This window comes from Microcaecilia unicolor, chromosome 2 (assembly GCF_901765095.1).
Source record: "Microcaecilia unicolor chromosome 2, aMicUni1.1, whole genome shotgun sequence".
Taxonomy (NCBI): Eukaryota; Metazoa; Chordata; class Amphibia; order Gymnophiona; family Siphonopidae; genus Microcaecilia; species Microcaecilia unicolor.
In genome coordinates this window covers 552,446,121-552,471,109 of record NC_044032.1, presented here as the reverse complement: position 1 = coordinate 552,471,109, position 24,989 = coordinate 552,446,121, and the positions used below count along the sequence as shown (strand labels likewise).

Below are 24,989 nucleotides of genomic sequence, written 5' to 3'. Positions count from 1 at the left end.
AGTCCCCATACACATCTCCTACCCACCCTGCTAGACCATCTATGAGGGACTGATATATACACTGTCAGCTAACACATTTGCTTATTTCTGATCTGATGAAGAAGGGCAACCTTCGAAAGCTAATCAAGAAATGTATTAAGTTATGTCTAATAAAAAAGGTATCTTATTATTTTCTTTTCCATGTTTTAATTTTGTTTGATTTCTATTGATTACCAATTAGAGTAAAATTATTCAAAATAATCACAAACAGTACTTGTCTTCAAAAAGAAGAGCTAAAAACAATATAAAAAAATAAAAACAATTGGAGGGTGCGCACATAAAACTACAACTAGACCTCAAAATTAATGTTTTAAAATATAAATGTAAATAGATTAAATGGTCAGAAAATAAAAGCATTACAAGATTGAATGAACAGGGTTAAAAACATCACCAATTTGTGCAACATAATAGCCATACTGGGCCAGACCAATGGTCTATCTAGCCCAGTATCCTGTTTCCAACAGTGAACAAGCCAGGTCACAAGGACCTGGCAGAAACCCAATTAAAAAAGCAAACACACACAAATAACTGCCTGTCTCTTGATTAAACAAGTAGTTCCACACATATCTATAGCAAGCTGCGATCTGCTCCCCTCCCCCCCTGCTGTATTGTCAGGGCATGGCTGAGGATCTCAAAGCACAAGCTCCAATCTGCTGCTCTCCTGCTGACTGTGTTGCTGGGCCTGCTCCCGCTCCCCCTGATGCTGATTTTGAAGATTTTGGACCACCGTGCCGTGCCGCCTCTGTGGATGGAGACAGTTGCTGGCCGCACGGAGAGGGGGGAGCAGCGGCGGCGACTTGGTGAAGGCGAGGGGGACAGTGGCAGCGCAGACAACGGGGGGGGGGGGGGGGGGGAAGCGGTGCTAGCGACCGTTTCATTCCTCTCTGAAACGGGCCTTTCACACTAGTATTACATAAAAGAACACTCTAATCAGGACTGATTTCCTTTAGAATGTTGGGTAGACAAGCTATGTGCCTCTTGTCGACAGCTATTCATAAATATAAAAAAAATCTGTGTCTTGTGAAATAACACACCTCAAACCAAGGTGGGGACTGCAGGGACCAAAAAGTGTAGTCCAATACATTAAAATATGCCTTCTTAGCAGCTACCGCATCCAATACTACTTATAAAAATCTGAAAACAACCCCCCCCCCAGGAGTAAAATCATTAGAATCAAAACAGCTTACTACTACTTAACATTTCTAGAGCGCTACTAGGGTTACGAAGCGCTGTACAAAATAAACAAAGAAGGACGGTCCATGCTCAAAGGAGCTTACAATCTAAAGAACGAAATGTCAAGTTGGGCAGTCTAGATTTCCTGGGTAGAGGTGTAGAGGTTAGGTGCCGAAGGCGACATTGAAGAGGTGGGCTTTAAGCAGAGATTTGAAGATGGGCAGGGAGGGGGCCTGATGTATGGGCTCAGGGAGTTTGTGCCACGTGTGGGGTGAGGCGAGGCAGAAAGGGCGGAGCCTGAAGTTGGCGGTGGTGGAGAAGGGTACTGAAAGGAGGGATTTGTCTTGAGAGTGGAGGTTACGGGTAGGAACGTAAGGGGAGATGAGGGTTGAGAGGTAAGGAGGGGCTGCAGATCGAGTACATTTGTAGGTTAGTAGCAGAAGCTTGAATTGAATGCGGTACCTGATCGGAAGCCAGTGAAGTGACTTGAGGAGAGGGGTGATATGAGTGTATCGGTTCAGGCGGAAGATAAGACGTGCAGCAGAGTTCTGAACGGACTGAAGGGGGGATAGGTGGCTAAGTGGGAGACCAGTGAGGAGTAGGTTGCAGTAGTCAAGGCGAGAGGTAACGAGAGAGTGGATGAGAGTTCGGGTGGTGTGCTCAGAGAGGAAAGGGCTGATTTTGCTAATGTTATATAGGGACTCCTCAAAAAACTTTCACTTGACCCTACCTGTCCCTCTAACTACCGCCCCATCTCCCTCCTACCCTTCCTCTCCAACAGCTTACCGAGGTTCCAGTCTGAAAAGGCTTGAGAATGCATCTGAGAATTTTGCATCTGTGTTAGAATGGCACCAAAAACAAAGTGGAGCATACGTGGAGAATGGCTTATACGGTTTTCAATTTGAATTGATGATGCCAGCATTAAACCCGCAGTGGAAAAAAAAAAAGTAGAAGTCCTTGAACATTGAATGGTGGTTGCTCCACCTTTATCATAAAGCTTTATAACTTGGAATCAGAATCCCCTAATGAGCAAATGCTTTCTGTTGATCCCCCTTTTGAGAATATTTTTGGATGAATAAAGACCAAAACATTGTTAAGATTGTAGTCCTATTCATCACGTTTATATTTATTTTAGTTTGCTTAACTGTATTCCTGAACGTATTAAGTTTGTTCAATAAATCTTGATGTAACTTATTAGAGAGTTCTCTAAATCCCCGCTCTCTTTCCTGCCCCACAATCTATGTGCTGCGGTTCCAATCTCTATCTCCCTCCTCCCCTAATCCCAACATCAATCCTTGTTTTTCTTTCCCTTACTCACTATAACCAGATCTCTCTCTCTTACAGGCCCGAAAGACCAAAGAAAAATATCTGGCCCAACTCACTCAGTACCAGCAATTAATGTCGGTGCAAAGGAGCCTTGCTGCCACATGTGCGAAGGTCCTGCTGGTGATGCCTCCTTTGATGTGTTCCGTACATATTGTATCTGCGTAACTGGTGGAGGGACCAGCATCGAACTTAATTGCTGGTACTGAACGAGCTAGGCCAAGTACTTTTTTTCCATCCTGTGGGACCAGAAGGGAGAGGGTAGATCTGCTTGTAGGCCGCTGATTACCCACTCCTGACCTAGAAAGAGCCAGCCTGATTTATTTATTTATAACATTTATATCCCACAATATTCCCGCCCATGGGCAGGCTCAATGTAGCGTACAATAGTTAATAAACAAACCATAATACAAGAACATAAAGTACAGTGGACAAGGGCCACAAGAGGGAGAAAGAGATGACTGATGAGGGAAAGGAGGAGGGGGTGTGTGATAGGGTATCACGGAGTGAGCTGTGGGCTAAAAGGCGGTAAACGCTCCGCCAAAAAGGAAGGTCTTGAGACGCTTCTTAAAGGTCGGGTGATCTGAAGTGAATTTGATCTCACAAGGCAGCCCGTTCCACAGTTGAGTGCTGAGATAAGGAAAAGAGGAGCCATAGATGGCCTTATATTTGAGGCCACGGGGAGCAGGGTAATGGAGAGTAAGGTACGAGCGGGCCGATCTTCGAGAGTTCCTGGGTGGTAGGTTAACAAGAGGGTCCATGTAGGAAGGGGCATCTCCATAGCTAATTTTGTGCACCAATGCACAGGTCTTGAACGCGATGCGGTCCTTCACAGGAAGCCAGTGCAGCCGCTCACACAATGGTCTCGAACTTTCAAATCTGGATTTCCCAAAGACGAGCCGGGCAGCTGTATTCTGGGCCGTTTGCAATTTTTTTAGGAGCATACCTGCACATCCTCCGTAGATACTATTGCAGTAGTCAAGACGGCTAATCACCAGGGACTGGACTAGGTTGCGGAAAACGCCCCGAGGGAAGTATGGCTTGATACGCTTAAGTCTCCAGAGAGAGTAGAACATTTGCTGGACTGTAGAGTTCACATGCTGCTCCAACGACAAAGTTCGACCAACCAGGACACCTAGGACTTTAGGGATAACGAGATAGGCAGGGTGAGCTCAGGAGAAATTAGCACAGGAGGCCAGAGTTTGCAATAAGGAGAGGAGAGGATCAAGCAGTGCGTTTTCTCGGCGTTGAGTTTGAATCGAAAAGAATTGGCCCAGTCAAGCATGGTGTTAAAGCCGTGATGAATCCGACTGGTAATTTCATTCAGGTTCTTCTCAAACGGGATGTAGATAGTGATGTCATCTGCGTAGATGAACGGGTTTAGCCCCAATTTGGAGAGAGCCATTGCCAGGGGGATCAACATCACATTGAACAGGGTAGGTGATAGCGGGGAGCCTTGTGGCACTCCGCAGTCAGCTTTCCAGTGAGATGACAGAGTGGAGTTGGCTTGATTGAGGTAGTATCTTGGTAGTGCCTAAATGTTTACACTTTATAATAATAGACCTGACAGTCAATTAATTATAAACTATAAATCTAACAATCCTGAAATGATCTGAAAATGGAAACAATAAGTAAGGTGACCAAATTTTTGTAGAAGTGGTAGTGCATAGATAAGAGAGAGTGGATTCAGATTCCAAGGGCCTCCCAGTATAACTGGTCCTGACCTGGAGGAGTGGCCTAGTGGTTAGGGTGGTGGACTTTGGTCCTGGGGAACTGAGGAACTGAGTTCGATTCCCAATTCAGGCACAGGCAGCTCCTTGTGACTCTGGGCAAGTCACTTAACCCTCCATTGCCCCATGTAAGCCGCATTGAGCCTGCCATGAGTGGGAAAGCGCGGGGTACAAACGTAACAAAAAAAATCTGCAAACATAACATTTCTAAAGTAGTTTAATCACAGCAGGATTTTTGCGAGATTGGACTTCCAAATGACAGATGTTTAATGTAGAAAAAAGCAATGTGATACACATAAGGAAGACCAACCCAAATTATAGCTATACAATGTTAGGTACTACATTTGGAGTCACCACCCAGGCAAATGATCTGGGCATCATCATGGACTCAGAGAATTATTACTTTAATGTTCAGGTCTCTCTCTGCGAGTTCAGACAGCTCACATTGCCAAGCATTCTGATCGGTTTCATCTGACAAATGTTATATTGGTGCTCTCTGGATTTGTGACCAGTACATATGCTGAATTAATTTATTTTTGACTTGATTGAGTTGAATATTGCTGGAACATTCATCTAGCTGACCTCTGATGGAGACGTACTCACCAAGGGTCTAATAAAATTTGTTCCTCTACACCAACTCTTGAGGCCCATAGTACTCCTTCTGCTGTGCTTTTGGATTCTCTCTCTTCTGTTCTTCAGGCCTACCTCTATGGAATTTTTAGGGTTCCAGGTCAGGACCAGTTATACTGGGAGGCCCTTGGAATCTGAATCCACTCTCTCTTATCTATGCACTACCACTTCTACAAAAATAAGATCGACCTGGGTTTGTTCTGAACCTTTTTCACTTAAAGACTTAAGTGGATGGCAGATATAACAATGAAATGTCCACACTCGGCAGAATAAAAGAATACAAATGCATTATTTTTTCTGGGGAATGTCTCCTTCCTGGTAAGGGACTAACTTCCTTAGTGAACAGACTCCGTTTTGAGTACCTCATATGTCTTCCCTTCTTTGGCAACAATTCTTCTCTTCCTTCAAGCAGCAAGTTTTGTGGTTGGGGTAGTCAGTACAGGAGTCCTGATGTGGGATTTAGGCCTAAATTTATTATGCCCCCTTGTACGGCTGACCATCTGCTCATGATGCAATGGCTTGGCCAGACAAAGAGCAAGGAGAAGTTCCCCGGAAGGAGTACATTTGTATATATATTTTTTTACTCTGCAGAGTGGAAAGCATGAAAAGTGATCTACAAAAATTAAAAGCATGGGCAAATGCTTGGCAATTAAACTTTGAAGAAACGTAGAGTGATGCATTTGGGGTGCGGAAATCCAAAGGAGCTGTATGTGACAGGAAATGAGAAGTTGATGTGCACAGACCAGGAAAGGTATCTCAGGGTGTCCAAGGGCCTCAAGGTGGTAAAACAATGTATATATAAACATAAGCGTTGTGATACTGGGACAGACCAAAGGGCCTTCAAGCCCAGTATCCTGTTTCCAACAGTGGCCAATCCAGGTTACAAGTACCCAGCCAGATCCCCCCCCCCCTCCTCAAAAAAAAAAAAGGAAAATAGATTTTATGCTGCTTATCCTAAAAATATGGTGGAGGCCAAGACCAGAAGGATACTCAGATACTCATCTACAACAGAAAGGGAATAACCAGCAGAAAGAGGCAATAATGCCCTTGCACAAGTTGTTGGTGAGACCACACTTGGAGTTCCTTGTTCAGTTTTGGAGGTTGTATCTAGCCAACAACATAAAAGGATTGAAAGCAGGTCAGAGGAAAAGTGACCAAAATGGTATGGCGCTAACTTTTGCAATCTGATCTCCCTTAACACCTCTGGTTCTGATTCCTTGTGTGTAGTCCTGCTCGTTGCTCACCTGTTATTTAGGTATACAGGAGGCTCACCTTTTCCCTTCAGACTACAAAATGTGTTTGTGTGTCTCTGAAGTATGTGTGTTCCTTTTGTAGATTTGGATTTAGGTCATACTTTTCAGTACTAGCTCCAGAAGAGTTACAATCAAGTTATAGTATTTCCCTGTTCGCAGAGGTTTCCAGTCTAAATTTGCACCTGAGGAAATGAATAAGATAGTTGCCCAAGATCCCAAGAAGCATCAATGGGTATTAAACCCTGACTTCTGGTTCTCAACTTGCTGCACTAACCATTATGTTAACTCCTCCTTAATAAACAACCCCAGTTTTGAGCAACTCATAAGTCCTCTCAAGGCAAAAAATGCCAGCAGACCCCCTCCTTCCCTCTGCTCTACAAATCACTATCCTTCCTTCCATAAGCCCTGATCCACCTTCCTCCCTCCTATCACCTGAAAGAACCCCAGTATCACCTGAGACCTCTACCTCCCTACACTTAATGCAATGTTACATAAGTACATAAGCATTGCCACACTGGGACAGACCAAGGGTCCATCAAGCCCAGCATCCTGTTTCCAACAGTGGCCAATATAGGTCACAAATACCTGGCAAGATCCCAAAAAAGTTCAATACATTATGCTGCTTATCTCAGAAATAAGCAGTGGATTTTCCCCAAGTCAATTTAATAATGGTCTATGGACTTTTCCTTTAGGAAGCTGTCCAACCCTTTTTAAAGCCCTGCTAAGCTAACCGCCTTTACCACATTCTCTGGCAATGAATTCCAGAGTTTAATTACATGTTAAGTGAAGAGATATTTTCTCTGATTCGTATTAAATTTACTACTTTGTAGCTTCATCGCATGCACCCTAGTACTAGTATTTTTGGAAAGAGTAAACAAACGATTCTTATCTACCCATTCCACTCCACTCATTATTTTATAGACTTCTATCATATCTCCCCTCAGCCATCTTTTCTCCAAGCTCAAGAGCCCTAGATGCTTCAGCATTTCCTCATAGGGAAGTTGTCCCATTCCCTTTATCATTTTCATCGCCCTTCTCTCTACCTTTTCTAATTCCACTATATCTTTTTTTGAGATGCGGTGACCAGAATTGAACACAATATTCGAGGTGCAGTCGCACCATGGACCGATACAAAGGCATTATAACAGCCTCACTTTTGTTTTCCATTCCTTTCCTAATAAGGCCTAACATTCTATTTGCTTTCTTAGCCGCCGCAGAACACTGAGCAGAGAGTGTTCTCCAAGCACCAGTCTCCACTGCCTTCAGGGCGTTCTAAAGGGCTAGTCCCCACCTTCCAACATATTGACCTCCCAAGCCCCACCCAGACCCTTAAGAACCCCCATTCCCAAACTCACCCTGTCACCCCAAGCTGAACCCTGCAGGAAGCGTCACTGTTCCCAGTATTTTCAACCATATAAAACCTTGACATATCGATCCCAAATGAGATCAGTTCCCAAACAAGCAGAGTAAGAATGTTTGATCTTTGTTCGGGTGCTGGTTGAAAAGTACTTATGTGAACCAATTATTGATAGTAGTATATGATCTTGGGTATGAAGGGCATTTATGTTTTATTTTAGTATGTCTTTTTTTTATTATATTATGTTGATATACATATTTGTGCTTTTTTGTCTCATAAATTGATTGTATATTTGTTTTTATGATTATATTCGGTTTTAATCTGCATTAGAATAAGGCAGAATATAAATAAATAAATGAATAAATACACAGACAATACCTTTGTACACTAGTTCCTGACCACCAGGTCACAGCCTGAACAAGTAACGCAGAGGAGACACCGGCAGCCAAGGCTAAGAGCCGAACCAGGGCATAGGGAGCCTGGTATGAGGCAATGCTTCCTGCAATAAACAAAGCAAATAAGCAAAAATTAATTTCCAAATAAAAATTATATTTCTTTCCTATCTTCCTCCTATATGCCAGGTTTCATGTGCTATACTTTTATCTGGAGGATGGTCAGCCATGGTCTACAGTCACAAAGTGGAAGGGAAAAAAAAGCTTTTCCCTTCCACTTTGTGACTGTTGCTTGACTACTGTGGAAGTTGCTTTTTCCCTTTTGCTTCGATTCAGCCCTGGATTAACCATTAAGCAAAATAGGCACATACTTAAGGCACCGTGGGAATGAAGGACCACACAGATTTTTTGTCCCCTAGCTATCATGCCCTTAACTCTTTCAGTGTCGTCTGCCATATGTGAATTTCAGTATTTTTCTAATCATTGTAAATATGATGTTTTGTTTCATACACTATATTTCTCAGCACTTAAGAGTCTAATGTCTTGTCAGTTAAACAATGGAAGGGCCAAGGGGCACCACTGTTGGTGTCTACTTAGGGCATCAGTTGGCCTTAATCTGGCCCTGAGGATGGTGGAAGGGCATTTCTTATCCTGTGTCACAGATACCCTGCCCCAAGGTTCACAAGCTTGGTTACTTGTGTACAGCTTCTACCAGCTGCATCATAAAACACTGCTATTTCTGATCCAAGCATGAAGTAAGTAAATGTGAGCTATAATCTCCAATGTAAGCAGATTTTTGGTCGCACTTTCTTTTAACCTTTTCTAATTCCGCTATATCTTTTTTTGAGATACAGTGACCAGAATTGAACACAATTCTGAAGGTGAGGTTCCCTTTGGGAAATAGCATGAATCATTTCCAATACCTGGAAAACATAAGGAGCAAGTTGGGTCCTATGGACATATTTCATTGTTTAATCAGGACATTAAAATCATAGAAACTGTGTTAGCAAAATGGTTAACTGGACTTCTTTTAGAGTTGGTCCATGGTGACCATGTAGGCTTTATGATGGCAAGATACACCTTGGCTAATGCATTTAAAGTCTTATGGGTATTGCAGGAAAAGTGTAAAGAACTGGGAGATGCCATTGTACCAAGCCTGGATGCCAAAAAGTTCCCCCAAGAAAGTCCTCTGTTACTATCTTTTTTTGGATACTACATAGGTTTGGAATTGAAGGCAGCTTTCTAAACTGGATTAGAGTTTTATACAAAAATCCAACAGCCCAATTATTAATCAGTTGTACGCTAGTGGACACTATACATCTAGATCAATGGACCCTGTAGGGATGCATCTTGTCTCTAATATTTGTACTATCCTGAAGCTTTTGGCCACAAAGATTCAACAAGATGAGACCTTAGAGAGTATCATGGTAGATAAGCATGGACACGTGATAAATTTATTTGCAGACAGTATATACTGCTATGTATTAATAATACTAGCAGAAATTTAAAGAAAATTATGAAATGTAAAACTGGAACTTTTGCATGATTGCAAATAAGTTTCAGAAAGTCAAAGAGATTACCAGTGTTTAGACCATGTGCATGTAAAAGTCAAGGCGACTTTCCACTGACTTGGGCAGATATGGGACTAAAGTACCTGGGATTGTACTTCAGTGCTGACATGTTGATGTTATATTGTAGGATTGTGATTGGAAGCAGTACACCAACTTTGTCTGAAATGAAGGCATTCCCAATTTTACTACTAGAGCATGAGGCACTGGTCAAGATGGTAACTTTGCCGAAGCTCTTAAATCCCTTCCAGATGATGCCATTATGGGTGGGTCAAAGGGAGGTGTATTGCCAGCTCCTTCATCAGGAAACATAAGACGAAGAGAATGCTAGTAATGGATCAGCAGCACGGATAGATCAGGCTGCTGTTTATATGTTTGTTTATTTGAGCTAAGCATATTCAAATAGTACAACTCACAGCACAGCTCAAATAGTAAAACAGTAAGCAGGATGAGCACGCTGGATTTTTCTGTACCCCGTGAAGCAGCGGAGTGGCCCGCGAAATGGTGGCCAGTGTCAGGGTGATTATTATGCTGCATTAAAGCTAAGTAGTTAGTATTTTGAATTGAATATGAAGTGGAATTTGCCATTTAAAAAAATTTAGATATAAAATTCAAATAAAAAAATATGCTAACTCTTAACTGGGAATGAGGTTTTTATGCCGATGATTGATGCAGCTGGTTCATTCAACAAAACGTTAAATTAAAATATCCTGCATTTTCTGAGGCTTTTTCCTCTCCCTTTTTTTTTTTTAGTTCACTGAATATAGCTGAACACAATACTAGTGTTTATTTTGATTTGGTAACTTCACTCCTCATAGTGTAGTTTTATTTTACCACTAGCACAGGCTATTTTAGCACTGGTCTCATTTTAATAACTGGGGTTAACATCTTAACGAGTGGAGGAGTAGCCTAGTGGTTAGTGCAGTGGACTTTGATCCTGGGGAACTGAGTTCGATTCCCACTGCAGCTCCTTGTGACTCTGGGCAAGTCACTGAACCCTCCATTGCCCCTGGTACAAAATAAGTACCTGAATATGTGTAAAACCGCTTTGAATGTAGTTGCAAAAACCTCAGAAAGGCGGTATATCAAGTCCCATTTCCCTTAACAGTAGCCCACATTGATAACTTCCACCCTTTGGTCGTCATCTACTACATGACTGTATTTCTAAGCAAAGCAATTATTTAAAAGGTTTGAAAAGTATTTTTGTACATTTTCGTCACAAGCACAGGTGATATGTAACATTATTTACCACACAAAAAGCAGTGACAGAGAAGGTGGTGTTTCTTATAATTAGTACATTTGAGTGCTCTCACATTATTAGATAAGCCAATAAAGAACTTACCAACTGTAACTAGCCTTAACACAGCAAGGCCATACCGGTGTTTGGCTAATTTCCAAAAGGAGCCACTTATTAATACTACGGGAGAAAGGTAAGCAATAGCCAGAACTTCAAAGCCTGTGAGTCCCAAGGTTTGCAGCGGAAAGTACCAGATCATAGGCCCCAAGGCGTGGTATAAAGACCAAGAAATATAGCCTAAAACAGAACAAAAACGAACAGTGTAACATACCGTATCATATGTTATGTGGGTAATTACATAATGGAGTGCCACCCTGAAATGTCACAACATTTTAAAGAGGCCCTATAAGCACTTATGATCCAGTATAAAATAGGACCCTACAGTGAAACCCATTATCAAATTCTTTTGTATAAAATTTATACCTACTCAGAAGATGTAAACATCTACATGTAAAAAACACACATGTAGATTGCATCTCCATCCATGCCCTAACTATGCCCAAAAACAACTACATGAAGACTGAGCTTACTTTTACCTAATCAAGCAGGGCACTTAAAAAAAAATAATAAAAAAGACATGTATATCCCCAAACAAATTTTTAGAAAAGCCATGCTTTACATTACAAACAAAAGGGGTATGTTTACTAGGGCGCGTTGGCATTTTTTTTTATTTGTAGAAGACTTTATTGGATTTGAGAAAGACAATTCAAATACAAACAGTGCAGCAAAATGCAAAAAGCAGGTTGCATTCCTATGTAAATAAACTTGTATTGCGTATAGCTCTAAGTCGAATTAACATGCTGTACAAACTCTCCCAGTACATAGGTTAGACAACAAGGTTCTCCTAATATTTATAACAAGATTTCCCCCCCCCCTTTAAACTCCCCCTCCCACCACTCTCCCCCTCGCAGCCCATGGCTCAACATGAACAATGTGACACAAAAGGATCCAAAATAGCTTCCCACTTGGACAAAGTTTTATTTATTTATGCATATTTATACCCCACTTTTTTCCACATGCATGCAGACTCAAAGTGGCTTACAATGTACCGATAAGGCAATCGCCAGACCAGTGGATATACAATTACAATTACATAAAATAGGATAGAAGGAAGTGGGAAAGGGTATTAGAGAATAAAAAGGTCCATGGACATGTTGTTAGGATGGACTGTAGGTAGTATGTGGCAGTTCTGAAGTTAGCTTTCCTAGAGAGGCCGGTCTGAGGGAAATTCCAGATGCCGGGATGGAACAGAGTGACTGGAACAGCTATCGGCTAGGAAATCCACAATGGGGAACAGTTGTAAAACCCGTCCAAACCCGTAGAAAGCAACAAGGCACGATTAAAACCGCTTGAGGCAGAAGAGATGTAAAGTAGCCGGACAACAAAATGCAAATGGCGTTGAATGCTGCTCTTCAACCGCCACACCAGCTCCCTAGACGACTGACGTTAGCAATCTGGAGACAGAGTTCAAAAAGGCTCAACGACGCCCCTGTAATGAGCAACGGTTGATGAACGGGCAGGAGCGAACAGCGGCAGGCTGAGTACCAGGAGGTACAGACAAAGTGCAGAAGAAGTAGGAAGCGGCCAGCAGTCAGAGATGGCGCAGGGTGCCCAAGAGATAGGCTACACAGTCGAACCAGAGTAGTAGGCTGCCATAGCAATTGTCCATACCACTGCGCATACTGTTCGATACGGGAAGTAGCTGCTTCCCTGACAGAGAGCTGGCCAAGCTACCCCACCACTGGTTGCAGGCATCCTGACCAAGGCGACGGTGCAGTTTTGTTTTCCCAGACGCAGAAAATAGGCCAGGAGTACTGGGTTTTCTGAACAGTAGTGGAGGAGCCCTGTCAAAGCCTCTGGCACTGGACCGGATTGCTCAAGTGCTGCTTTCCGCTTCACCAACGGGCTCTGCGCTCCTCCTTCTCCGGTGCAGGTGGCTGCGCTCCCCGGTACCTGCGTATCCTCATCGCTGTCTGGGGCTGCCCTAAGGCAGGGAACGACGAGCGGGAAAAGAACCAGCTGCCGGCACAGGCAAGCAGTGTGGAGCATATCTCACAGGCGTCAGAGAGAGGAGAAGGCTCGGTGAGCAAACGGGCATCCGATAAACCTGCCAAAATAAAAACACGCTATCCCAGCGGGCAGAAGCGAGCGAAGGCAACGGCAGATGGATGATGGCGTGCGGACCAAAGTCTCTCCATCTCACAAATGTACCACAGCTTATTTAACCACTGTGCCAACAAAGGAACCTTAGGAGACTTCCAATGAGCAAGATGGCTTTGCTCTGTTTCTGTGAGTCTGACGTCCTGCATGGACAACATGCAGGACGTCAAAAACAGAACGAAGCTTTCGCAGAAAGAAGAGGACCTCGGCTGGCGGGGATTGGGGTCCCCCGCCAGCAAAGGTAGCCCACGGCGGAGATGGCGGCGGTGGAGGAGGGTTGGCGGCAGGAGGGGGGGTTATCAAAGTTGGTGGCGGTGGCGGGGGGGCTAAAATGTGCCCCCTCACCTCGGGCTCTGGACCCCCCTCCCGCCGAAGTCTGGCTATGCCCCTGGCATGACCCTGCATTTTTTAGTACTAAATCTTAGTTGCCAAATATTGGACCATTCCTCAAGCTTCGCTAGGTCCTTCCTCACGTCATGCACATCTTCTGGAGTATCCACCCTGTTGCAGAGTTTGGAATCATCTGCAAAGAGACAAACCTTATCAGACAGCCCTTCTACAATATCGCTCACAAAGATGTTAAAAAGAGCCAGCCCTAGGACCGATCCTTGCTGTACTAATAACATCCCTATCTTCAGAGCAAGCTCCATTTACCACCACCTTGTCTTTTAACGTTCAACCAATTTTTAACCAAGTCACTTTTTAACTCCACAATGAAAAGCACATAAATTCACCTTTTAGAGTAGTTTTGTGTGTTTCTCATAGAAAAATGGGATCATACAGTCCTGGAGGATTATTATTCAAAAAGTATTTTGTAAAAGTTTCAATCTTATTAAATCTCCACTGATTTTCTTTATTGAATCATGTTGTCCAGTCAGAAAATAGATATTTATAGCAGCATGATCAGATACTAGTATTGAAGCAATGTGGGTACTGGCTACTGAGGTCATTCAGGGGCCCTTTTATTAAGCTACAGTAAGAACGTAAGAACACAAGCGTTGCCATACTGGGACAAACCGAAGGTCCATCAAGCCCAACATCCAATTAGCAAAAGTGGCCAAACCAGGTTACAAGTACTTGGCAAGATCCAAAACAGTACAATACATTTTATGCCGATTATCCTAGAAATCAACAATAGATTTTCAACAAGGCCATCATAATGGCTTATGGACTTTTCTTTTAGGAAGTTATCCAAAACCTTTTTTTAAACTGTGCTAACGGCTTTTACAGGATTCTCCAGCAACGAATTCTGGAGTTTAATTACACATCAAGTGAAGAAATATTTTCTCCAATTTGTTTTAAATTAACTACTTTGTAGCTTCATTGTATGCCCCCTAGTTCTAGTATTTTTGGAAAGCGATTCATGCCTACCCATTCCACTCTACTCATTTTATAGACCTGCATCATATCTCCCCCTCAGTGGTCTTAGCATGAGTAAAATGGCTAATGTTTCTATTTCCAGCGTTAATGGTCATGCGCTCATTTTCCCATTAGTGCATGGCCATTAGCGCGTGAGCACTAATTACATCTATTTTGTGTTAAGGGCTCATGCATTAATCAGTTAGTGCATGGCAAAGCAGCTGCACTAACCAATTCTCTGCACTCAGTGCTAAAAAAGACATTTTTTTTTAGTGCATGGGTAGTGTGCGCACATGCACATACATGCTTAACGAACTTAGGGCCCTGTTTACTAAGCAGCATTATAGGCGCATTAACATTTTTAATGCGTGTTGACAATGTACATGGATTAACCATGTACGTGCCTACAATATCCCTATAGGCACCTACATGGTTAGCGTGCGCGCTAAATGTAGGCGCACTAAAAACACTAACGCATCTTAGTAAAAAGACCCCTAAATCTTTTGTGATAAAAAAAATGATCAATCCTTGTATGTGTGTTATGAAAGGCAGAGAAAAAAATAATTTATTTTCTGTTGGATGGGTGGTTCTCCACAGATCTAATACACTAAGGTTTAATATCAAACCAAGTAATGCCAGCCAAGATTTAGATCTTGAAGGATGGCAGTTAGATTGTCTATCAAGTGTGAAATCATGCTGGAGATTCAAGTCACCAGCAATACCTTTGTTTGTAATACCAATATTCTAATAGTAATTGTGTGAGGGGTTTTTTTTTTTTTTTTTTTGGTTGGTTGTTATTTTATGGTTGTTGTTGTTTTTTTTTTTTTTTAAGAAATCTGACTTGTCTTTATTTGTAGCATCTATATCCTATATAATAAAAACCACTTCCAACGTTCTGAAGCTGACTCCGTGGCAGTGAAAGTTTGAAGGGTTCGTGCTGCCTCTAACGCTGTATCCATCTCCTGAATTGACGTCATGTACTTACGGGTTCGTCACAAACAGCACTGACCAACCACAGGATAGCAGCACGAGGCACAACCTCAACGTCTATAGCCTTCCCTTCGAGTTCGTTCCCTCAGAGTCCTGCCCTTGCAGAAAGAGGAAATGACGTCAGCAGGCGGGACTCACAGGGAACGAAGTCGAAGGGAAGGCTACAGACGGGCAGGACTTTCAAAGACACAACCGCTTCGACGAAAGTAAACAGGTGAGCGAGGAGAATCTCTGGTTGGCTGGAGGGGGGGAAGGGGAGAGAAGAGCATCGCTGGGTGGCTGGAGGGAGGGCAGGAGGGAGAGAGGAGACACACTCACACCCAGTGGTCTCACTCTCTCTCTGGTCATACACACACACTCGCACATTCACTCTCTCTCACACTCTCACACACAGTCACTCTCACACACACACTCCGAGAAAAACCTTGCTAGCGCCCTTTTCATTTGTGTCAGAAACAGGCCTGTTTTACTAGTTTAGTATAAGAAGTTTAGTGTTGTATAAACTCATCTTCCATTTGGATTAGCAAGTCTATTGAGTACATTTAAATTGAGGTATTTCATTTATTAAAATGAACATAGTAACATAGTAGATGACGGCAGAAAAAGACCTGCACGGTTCATCCAGTCTGCCCAACAAGATAACTCATATGTGCTACTTTTTGTGTATACCCTACTTTGATTTGTACCTGTGCTCTTCAGGGCACAGACCGTATAAGTCTGCCCAGCACTATCCCCGCCTCCCAACCACCGGCTCTGGCACAGACCGTATAAGTCTGCCCAGCACTATCCCCGCCTCCCAACCACCAGCCCCGCCTTCCGCCACCGGCTCTGGCACAGACCGTATAAGTCTGCCCCGCACTATCCCGGCCTCCCACCTCCCACCACCGGCTCTGGCACAGACCGTATAAGTCTGGCCAGCACTATCCTCGCCTCCCAACCACCAGTCCCGTCTCCCACCACCGGCTCTGGCACAGACCATATAAGTCTGCCCAGCACTATCCCTGCCTCCCAACCACCAGCCCCACCTCCCACCACCGGCTCTGCCACCCGATCTCGACTAAACTCCTGAGGATCCATTCCTTCTGCACAGGATTCCTTTATGCTTATCCCACGCATGTTTGAATTCCGTTACCATTTTCATTTCCACCACCTCCCGCGGGAGGGCATTCCAAGCATCCACTACTCTCTCCATGCAAAAAATACTTCCTGACATTTTTCTTGAGTCTGCCCCCTTCAATCTCATTTCATGTCCTCTCGTTCTACCGCCTTCGCATCTCCGGAAAAGGTTTATTTGCGGATTAATACCTTTAAAATATTTGTATCATATCACCCCTGTTTCTCCTTTCCTCCAGAGTATACATGTTCAGGTCAGCAAGTCTCTCCTCATATGTCTTGTAATGCAAATCCCTTACCATTCTCGTAGCTTTTCTTTGCACCACTTCAATTCTTTTTACATCCTTAGCAAGATACGGCCTCCAAAACTGAACACAATACTCCAGGTGGGGCCTCACCAACGACTTATACAGTGGTATCAACACCCCCTTTCTTCTGCTGGTCACACCTCTCTCTATACAGCCTAACAACTTTCTAGCTATAGTCACCGCCTTGTCACACTATTTCGTCGCCTTCAAATCCTCAGATACTATCACCCCAAGATCCCTCTCCCCGTCCGTACCTATCAGACTCTCCCCGCCTAACACATATGTCTCCCGTGGACTTCTATTCCCTAAGTGCATCACTTTGCATTTCTTCGCATTGAATTTTAATTGCCAAACTTTAGACCATTCTTCTAGCTTCCTCAGATCCTTCTTCATGTTTTCCACTCCCCCGGGTGTCCATGTTTTCCACTCCCTCCCGGGTGTCCACTCTGTTACAGATCTTAGTATCATCCGCAAATAGGCAAACTTTACCTTCTAACTCTTCGGCAATGTCACTCACAAATATATTGAACAGAATCGGCCCCAAGCGCCGACACTGGATTTTCTTTTTGGATTGGCAGATGCAAATATGTGGGTGCAGCTCTACTTAGTTTTAAATTTCAGGCATTTAGAAATGCTTAAGGAATAAGGCAGACTAGTACACAGAAAGCAACAATGTAATAAACAAATATAGCAACACTGTATACACAGGTGTAATATCTACAATCTGCACTAAATATCAGAGCCCATAGCATATACTTGCAACTACTGGAGAAAACAGTACTATATTTACTGATCATTAAGGAGGAGGAAAAGAAAAAAAAGGGGGGGGGGGAATACTGACCTGAAAATGCGATGTATGTTAACATATTAAATGCTGCGCAACCTTGTTCTGAATGCAGAACATTGCTGTTTTATTTCCATACTAGTAAAACAGGCCCGTTTCTGACATAAATGAAACGGGTCCTAGCAAGGTTTTCCTCGGAGTGTGTATGATTGAGAGCGTATGTGTGAGATTGACTGAGAGAGAGAGAGAGAGAATGTGCGAGAGTGTGTGTGTGAGAGAGAGAGAGAGAGAGAGAGAGAATGTGCGAGAGTGTGTGTGTGACAGAGAGAGAGTGAGACTGCTGGGTGCGAGTGTGTCTCCTCTGTCCCCCCTCCAGCCACCCAGCGATTCTTCTCTCTCCCCTGCTCCACCTCCAGCCACCCAGCGATTCTACTTTTTCCCTTGCCCCCTCCAGCCACCCACCGATGCTCTTCTCTCCCCTGCTCCCCCTCCAGCCACCCAGCGAGTCTCCTCTGTCCCCTGCCCCCCCTTCAGCCACCCAGCGATTCTCCTGTGTCCCCTGCCCCCCCAGCCACCCAGCGATTCTCCTTTTTCCCTTGCCCCCCTCCAGCCACCCAACGATTCTACTTTTTCCCTTGCCCCCCCTCTCCAGCCAGCCACCGAGTCTCCTGTGTCCCCTGCCCCTCCAGCCACCCATCGAGTCTCCTGTGTCCCCTGCCCCCCTCCAGCCACCCAGTGATTCTCCTGTGTCCCCTGCTCCCCCTCCAGCCACCCAGTGATTCTCCTGTGTCCTCTGCCCCCCCAGCCACCCAGCGATTTTCATTTTCCCTTGCCCCCCTCCAGCCACCCAGCGAATCTCCTCTCTCCCCTGCCCCCCCTCCAGGCACCCAGCGATTGTGCTCTCTCCCCTGCCCCCCCCCCCTCCAGCCACCCAGCGATTCTCCTTCCCTTAAAGCACCACACCACCCAAATCTCTGCCCCTTCGCCAATCGCCCAACCTCCGCTGCCGTGCACAGCTCAGTGTGCACGCCCACTGAACGGTAGAGCCAATCGCCGCCGTGCGCCCGCCCTCCCACCTGTGGTTGGTCAGTGCTGCGTGTGACGTACCCGGAAGTACGCGGACGTCACTTCAGGAGATGGATACAGCTTTAGAGAGAGCACGAATGCTTCAAGGCTTCACTTTCACAGCTTCAGAACGTTGGAGGTGCGTTTTATTATATAGGATGTTATCATTCTAGGAGGGTAAAGGAAACCAAATTTGGTTCTTTTAGATCTGCTCTCATGGCTAGAAAAGGTTTGTGTTTTGCTAAGTCAGGTGAATTAACTTTCTTAACTTAGAGAAGAAATCTTAGGGCCCTGTTTACTAAGCCGCGTTGTAGGTGCGCTAACTTTTTAGCGTGCACTAACAATACCAATTATATTCCTATGGGTGTCTGTAACGTTAGCGCATGCTAAAAAGTTTACGCGCCTACAGCGCGGCTTAGTAAACAAAGCCCTTATTCTTTTGCTGTTTATATTTATTTGAGGAGCATGTTGATACCTCAGTGACTAGGCAACACTTGGTCCCGGGTATTTATTATCAGTAAGCTTCCTTGAGGGGGTTCTGTACGCTCTCTCAAGTTCTAAAGGTGGATCAAAAGATATGTCCAGAACTTTCAGCAGCCAAGAAATTATAAAGGCAATATAGTATATTCAACGTAAGTTGTGATTTTTAGACATCGGCTTAATTTTCATTCGGAAGCTTTTCTAGGTTTCAAAATGAAATCATGTGTATCTAGTTTTTCAATTTTCCAGTTCTTTTTGCATATCTCATGTTTAAGATTTAGATTTTGACAAGTATCAGGTCTTATATTTTGTTATTGTCTCTTTTAGTTATCTTGACTGAGGACAGTGATGTCTTTTCTGCTCATTTTATGTCGGAAAATATTACAATTGTTCTGATTTAGCATTATTACTTTCAGCCATGTTGCCAGATTAATCTTTGAAAAAGTTTTAGAAAAGCAGCAAATATCCAAGTTTCTGGAATGGAGAGCATTCCAAGCATGCGTTTTTCCACATAGCTCCCTGGCACCCCACATCTTGTCTTTGCAGTTCTTGATTCCTATTCATTGAAGTCAGGATTCAGGTTCCATAATTGTCAGCAATCCAGCACTGACCTAAAATCTCCCTCCTGGACCTGGCCAAATTGTTGGCTCTGAAAGGTATACAGGTACCTTTCCTGGGATTATGTTCAAACTAAAAGTACTGCATACTTTTATTTTGAAAGTCCTGCTGGCTACTGCCTGGACCTACTTTTCATCAGTGTGAACAGTTATAAACCAGGAATGAAGGATAGAGCAGCGAACCGAAATCCTGGGAAGCCATGGCTCAAATCCTACTTTTCCCATTAATGCTCTTTGTGACTTTTTGCAAGTCACTTCATGGGCACTGGTACACACTCAGGGCTAGATTTACTAAACACTTTAACAAGCACTCTTGAACTGAGCCCTCCACTGGGGAACATGTGGGTCAGTCATACAATACTCAGTTAGGCGGCTCCCCAGGATATGCAAATTAACCATTCTAAACCCAAATGCACTCCAATTATTCTGCTAACCACTCTGTAGGATTTACTTTTCTTTCAGCAAACAATTCATTACACTCTCTTCAACTGAGTCCTCCACTGGGAGATGAGGGTCTCAGATAAAAACAGCCACCACCCTTGGACAGGACTTCACTTCAACTTTACAATCCTGTCAGTCTTATTTCAAGGCCCAAAGTATTACCTCCACACTGTGGTCAAATCAAAGTTCCTTATCCTTCCCATTATTCTGGACTTCAGGTAAGTACCTTGTCTTTCTTTAGAGATCATTTCCTTTGCTATCCAGTCATCAGTTACTTGGCATCCGTCATTCTTCTTGGAGGACTCCTTCTTCTCTTCTCGGGGAAAGGCATTTTAAAAGGGTGCTTTCTACCAACCCCACCCTTCCTGGGCTCCTCCTATATTCTGGAAAAGGTACAGAACCTTATCCAATGGGCTTGCCTTCTAAACGGAACTATTCCCACCTTCTGTCATGGGCCCTCCCTTTTCTATTTAGCACAAGGGTAACCTCCACCCCTCTCTCTCCCCAGCTATCTGAGTCAGGGCTATCATTGAAGCAGGGCTCCCCTTAGTGGCCTCTACAAAATAACACAAGGGCCTCCACCATTAGAATGCCCTCTAGTGGTCGATACCCCTCTAAGCAGGCTTCTTCTACTCCTGAGCACCCTTCTAGTGGCTCCTTTCAGGTCATTATAGCAGTCTTCCACCATAAGAGCTCCCTATGGCTGCTAGGTTCTGTTGAGGCATGTTCTATATTTATCACAGTATATGGCAATCTGGTTTAGGATAAGCTGGAAAGGGTTTCAATGGCAGCTTCAGTAGCTGGCACCAAGGACAGGGCTGGGTCCCGCAAATGACAAGACAAATTTGGATAGGCTGGAGTGGGCTTTGATGGCAAATCCAGTAGGTGGAACATAAGGCTAGAACACCAAAGAAAGACGTGATAAAGTATACAATATCACATTCATTGTTAAGTGGAGGAGTAGCCTAGTGGTTAGGGTGGTGGACTTTGGTCCTGAGGAACTGAGTTCAATTCCCACTTCAGGAACAGGGAGCTCCATTGCCCCATGTAAGGCGCATTGAGCCTGCCATGAGTGGGAAAGCGCGGGGTACAAATGTAATAAAAATTAAAAAAAAATGAGTGTGACCGATGAGCAGACTGGAAGGACCATTCAGGTCTTTATCTGCCGTCACTTACTATGGGGGTCTTTTACTAAAGATTAACTTGAGTTATCTGCAATAGGGCCCATTTTATTCCTATGGGTTCTCCTGTAGATAACTCTAGTAAAAGACCCCCTATGTTACTTATTAAAAAGGATCCCTTAACTCTCTGTTGCCCCCAGTACAAGTTTAAATTGTAAACCCTATGCAAACAGGAAAATACTTACTGTACCTGGATGTAACACTCACCTTGAGAAAAGGCATGAGCCAAATCCAAATCCCCCTAACATCTATTAAAAACAGATTAGTAAATGGAGCTCTTAAATTATCGGTCTTCTCCAATACAGTAGTGAAATACCTACTGTAACTGCATGTAACTTGCAATGAGTTATCAATGAAAAGGTGAGATAAATATAAATAGATCATTCCCTTTAATTTAGGGTTACCATATTTGCTCCCCCCAAAAAGAGGACACATGCCCCGCCCCTGCCCCTGTCACATACTGCCCCATCCCTTTCAAACACACATCCCGCCCCCTGTCACATATCACCCCGCCCCATTCACACCACCCCTAAGGGTGTCCTATCCTGCCCTCCCCTTACTGTACTGCTCTGGTGGTCTAGTGACTCTTTCCTGCCCAGAACAGCTGCAGAGACTGTCTTGTTCCCTCCCGTATCAGTGCCGATTCAAAATGGCCACCGAGAGTGACCTTGCAAGATTTCTGCAGAAGTCTCACGAGGCCGCTTCAACTCTCAGCAGCCATTTTGAATCGGCGCCACGACCGGAGTCAGCAAACAACAGTCTGCAGGCAGGAAAGAGCTCCAGGCAGGAAAAAGGGGGCTCTTTCCTGCCCTGAAGAGGTCACTAGACCACCAGGGCAGTACAGTAAGGGGAGGGGAGGATAGGACAGGACTAGGCCTGCCCACCTGCCCATTTGTCCGCAAATCCAGACAAACGGGCAGGCTGGCAAAACCCGCCCAGTTGCCCGGCCATGTCCTCAAAAAGAGGACATGTCTGGGTAAAACCGGACATATGGTAACTCTACTTGAATCCTATTTACTAGAGATATCCTTGGGGGGGGGAGGAGGGAAACTTTGCAGAAATAGTGCCCTTCCCAAGTCTGATCTGGAACAGGTCCAAACTAGTTTGCAAGCTTACTTCTCATACACCTCATTTATATTTTCCAAATCAGGTTTTACTTTCAAACTTTTGTTACACATTAACTTTCTGAGGTTGATTGCCCTGACAAATCTAAGTTGAATGGAGGCATTTATGACAAGAAGTCAGGTAACCATGGGCAACATCCAGGAGTATTTGAATCAGTTCAGCTACTGTGACTACACACAGATAAACTCCATTTAACTTATTATGGGTCAAGGCAGTTCTTGGAAATGGAGCTAATCTAGATTGTTACGGCAGAGAGTGTGGAAACTGATGACCCTCTCCCCAACACCTGTAGGTGGTTTTTGAGTAAGAATATGGGGAGAGAAGAAATTCTACTAAAGTGCTTTTAAAAACACAAACAGGTTTATTTTTTCTAAGGTGAGCTGTCAGTTTGCTGGCTGGGTGTGGAGATTGCTCTCTAGGAGATACCCTGGAACTGGTGATTGATTACAAAGCCTTGATAAAGGCTGGTAAGTCTGAATTCCAGCAGAGAAAGTACCTTTTAGGGCTTCTCTGAAGACATAGAGAACAAAAGTCCTTGGGAGCAGAGCAGCTCAGGGCAGAAAGAGAAGCAGCAGCCTTGGGAGCAGGTGTGGCTCAGGGCAGAAGAAAAAGGCCTTCTTGAACAGAGGACTAGCTAGGGTGAAGGCCTCCAGGGTACAAGGAAAGGAGAGGATGGATCTAGGGAAACAAAAGGAGAGTGGGAAATGGACCAGGCTGACCAGGAACAAATGAGGAGACTTAAACTGCTGGTAAAACGTTTACTGGTGAAGACACGACACAGCACCGTGTTTCAGGAGTGGGCTCGCTTCAGGAGTCTTTATATATATAAAACATATGAAAACAATAACTTGGACAACAAACATTGGTACAAACAGATGAAGACTGGTCCTGAAAAAGACCATAGAAAGAAAATTAAGATTCAGCCTGGGCCATTTCTCACTCTCCTTTTGTTTCCTTTGCTTCTTTGTGGGATCTCAGTGTTCCTCCATCTAGGCACACCTTCACTGAAGAGGGATCTAGGCCACACAGCCACACCCATACACTAATCTGTCTGACTAAGCAGCAGGGAAGAGCTTACCGTATTTTTCGGACTATAAGACGCACTTTTTTCCCCCAAAATTTGGGAGGAAAATGGGGGGTGCGTCTTATAGTCCGAAGGTAGCGATTCCGGATCGCCCTCCCCTACTCACGTCAGCGATGTTCCCTGGTGGTCTAGTGACGTCGGGGCAGGAAAGAGCCCCCTCTTTCCTGCCCAGAGCGCTGCTCTCCGTCCTCCTCTGTCCTCCTGTATGCTGCCTGACGGTCTCGGCGAGATTCAAAATGGCCGCCGAGACGGCCATTTTGAATATCGCCAAGACCATCAGGCAGCATACAGGAGGACGGAGGAGGACGGAGAGCAGCGCGCTGGGCAGGAAAGAGGGGGCTCTTTCCTGCCCCAACGTCACTAGACCACCAGGGAACATCGCTGACGTGAGTAGGGGAGGGCGATCCCGAACTCGGACAAGACGCACCGGAGCACCTAGGTTTTAGAGGAGGGAAAAAGGAAAAAAAAATTTTTTCCTATTTCCCTCCTCTAAAACCTAGGTGCGTCTTATGGTCCGGTGCGTCTTATAGTCCGAAAAATACGGTATATAGTATCTGCTATCTTGGCAAGCAAGACTGACAGGGTCTGAACTGTATGTGAAGAACTATGCCTCCGATTTCTGAATACCTAAGTCAAAGACTAACTGTTAATACTAGAGTGTGTATGGTTTAAGAGCTTAAGTGACAATACTATTGGTGTTTGTGCATAATAACTGAATATATAAAAATGTGTAAATAAATAAAGCTCGCTGAATTTATTAGCCAGTCCTGTTCACAGCCATTTTTTTTCCTGGGGGGAGAAGAGGGTATTCCTACCCGCTAACACTTTTCTTCCTCAGGTGGAGGCACCGAGTGCCAAGCGGGTAAGGGACTGACAAGAGACTGCTTTTGGGAGGCTCCAGCCAGATCGGACCCAAATCCAGGAGTGCCCAGTAAGGGGGTGTTACACATAAAGTCAAGACCTTTTGTTCCAGCTCACCCTGAATGAAAGTTGTTCACACACCAAAGCCATAAATAGCTGCTGGTTGTACTCTTTGAAGCAGCTTTAGCAGAGCAGTGTGTCTGTCTCAGCACTGCTGGATTACCTTAACTTCCTGATGCAGGAAGGGCAGGGGAGAGAGGAGAATCACAATTTCAGGTAAAAGATTTTGCAAGTGAGTGGCGCCCGCTAGAGGTCGGCGCCCCCCTGCGTTGCTTACCTCGCTTACTGTGTTGGCACGGCCCTGGAACGAATATAACTTCAGGAAACAAGAACAGCACCTAAAATCAGAATCACTGCAATACAGACAATCATACAGGGAGGGCTCATGGCTTCATCTGCTATGACTAAAGGAAAGAAAATTATCATAGTAAGAACCTAATTTTCCCTTCCTTGTCATCAAGCAGATGAAGCCATTACGTATGGGATGTAACAAAGCAATCCCTAAATAGGGTGGCAACAAGCCACACCACGCGCTAGCACCTGTGCTCCAAAATGCGCATCCCTCCTGGCAGCCACATCTACTACTACTACTTAACATT

General features: G+C 44.4%; 1 protein-coding gene across 2 annotated transcripts in view; it reads right to left on the bottom strand.

Moving 5' to 3' along the window:
* Nucleotides 1-24,989, bottom strand: part of CWH43 (cell wall biogenesis 43 C-terminal homolog) — a 156,243-nt gene that overhangs the window by 94,413 nt on the left and 36,841 nt on the right. For both annotated transcript variants that reach the window (XM_030191366.1, XM_030191367.1), the window contains exons 2-3: nt 10,808-10,999; nt 7,884-8,004 (exon numbers count right to left, since the gene is read on the bottom strand). In XM_030191366.1, the coding sequence (XP_030047226.1) occupies nt 7,884-8,004; nt 10,808-10,999 (313 nt within the window). The remainder of the gene's footprint in view (nt 1-7,883; nt 8,005-10,807; nt 11,000-24,989) is intronic.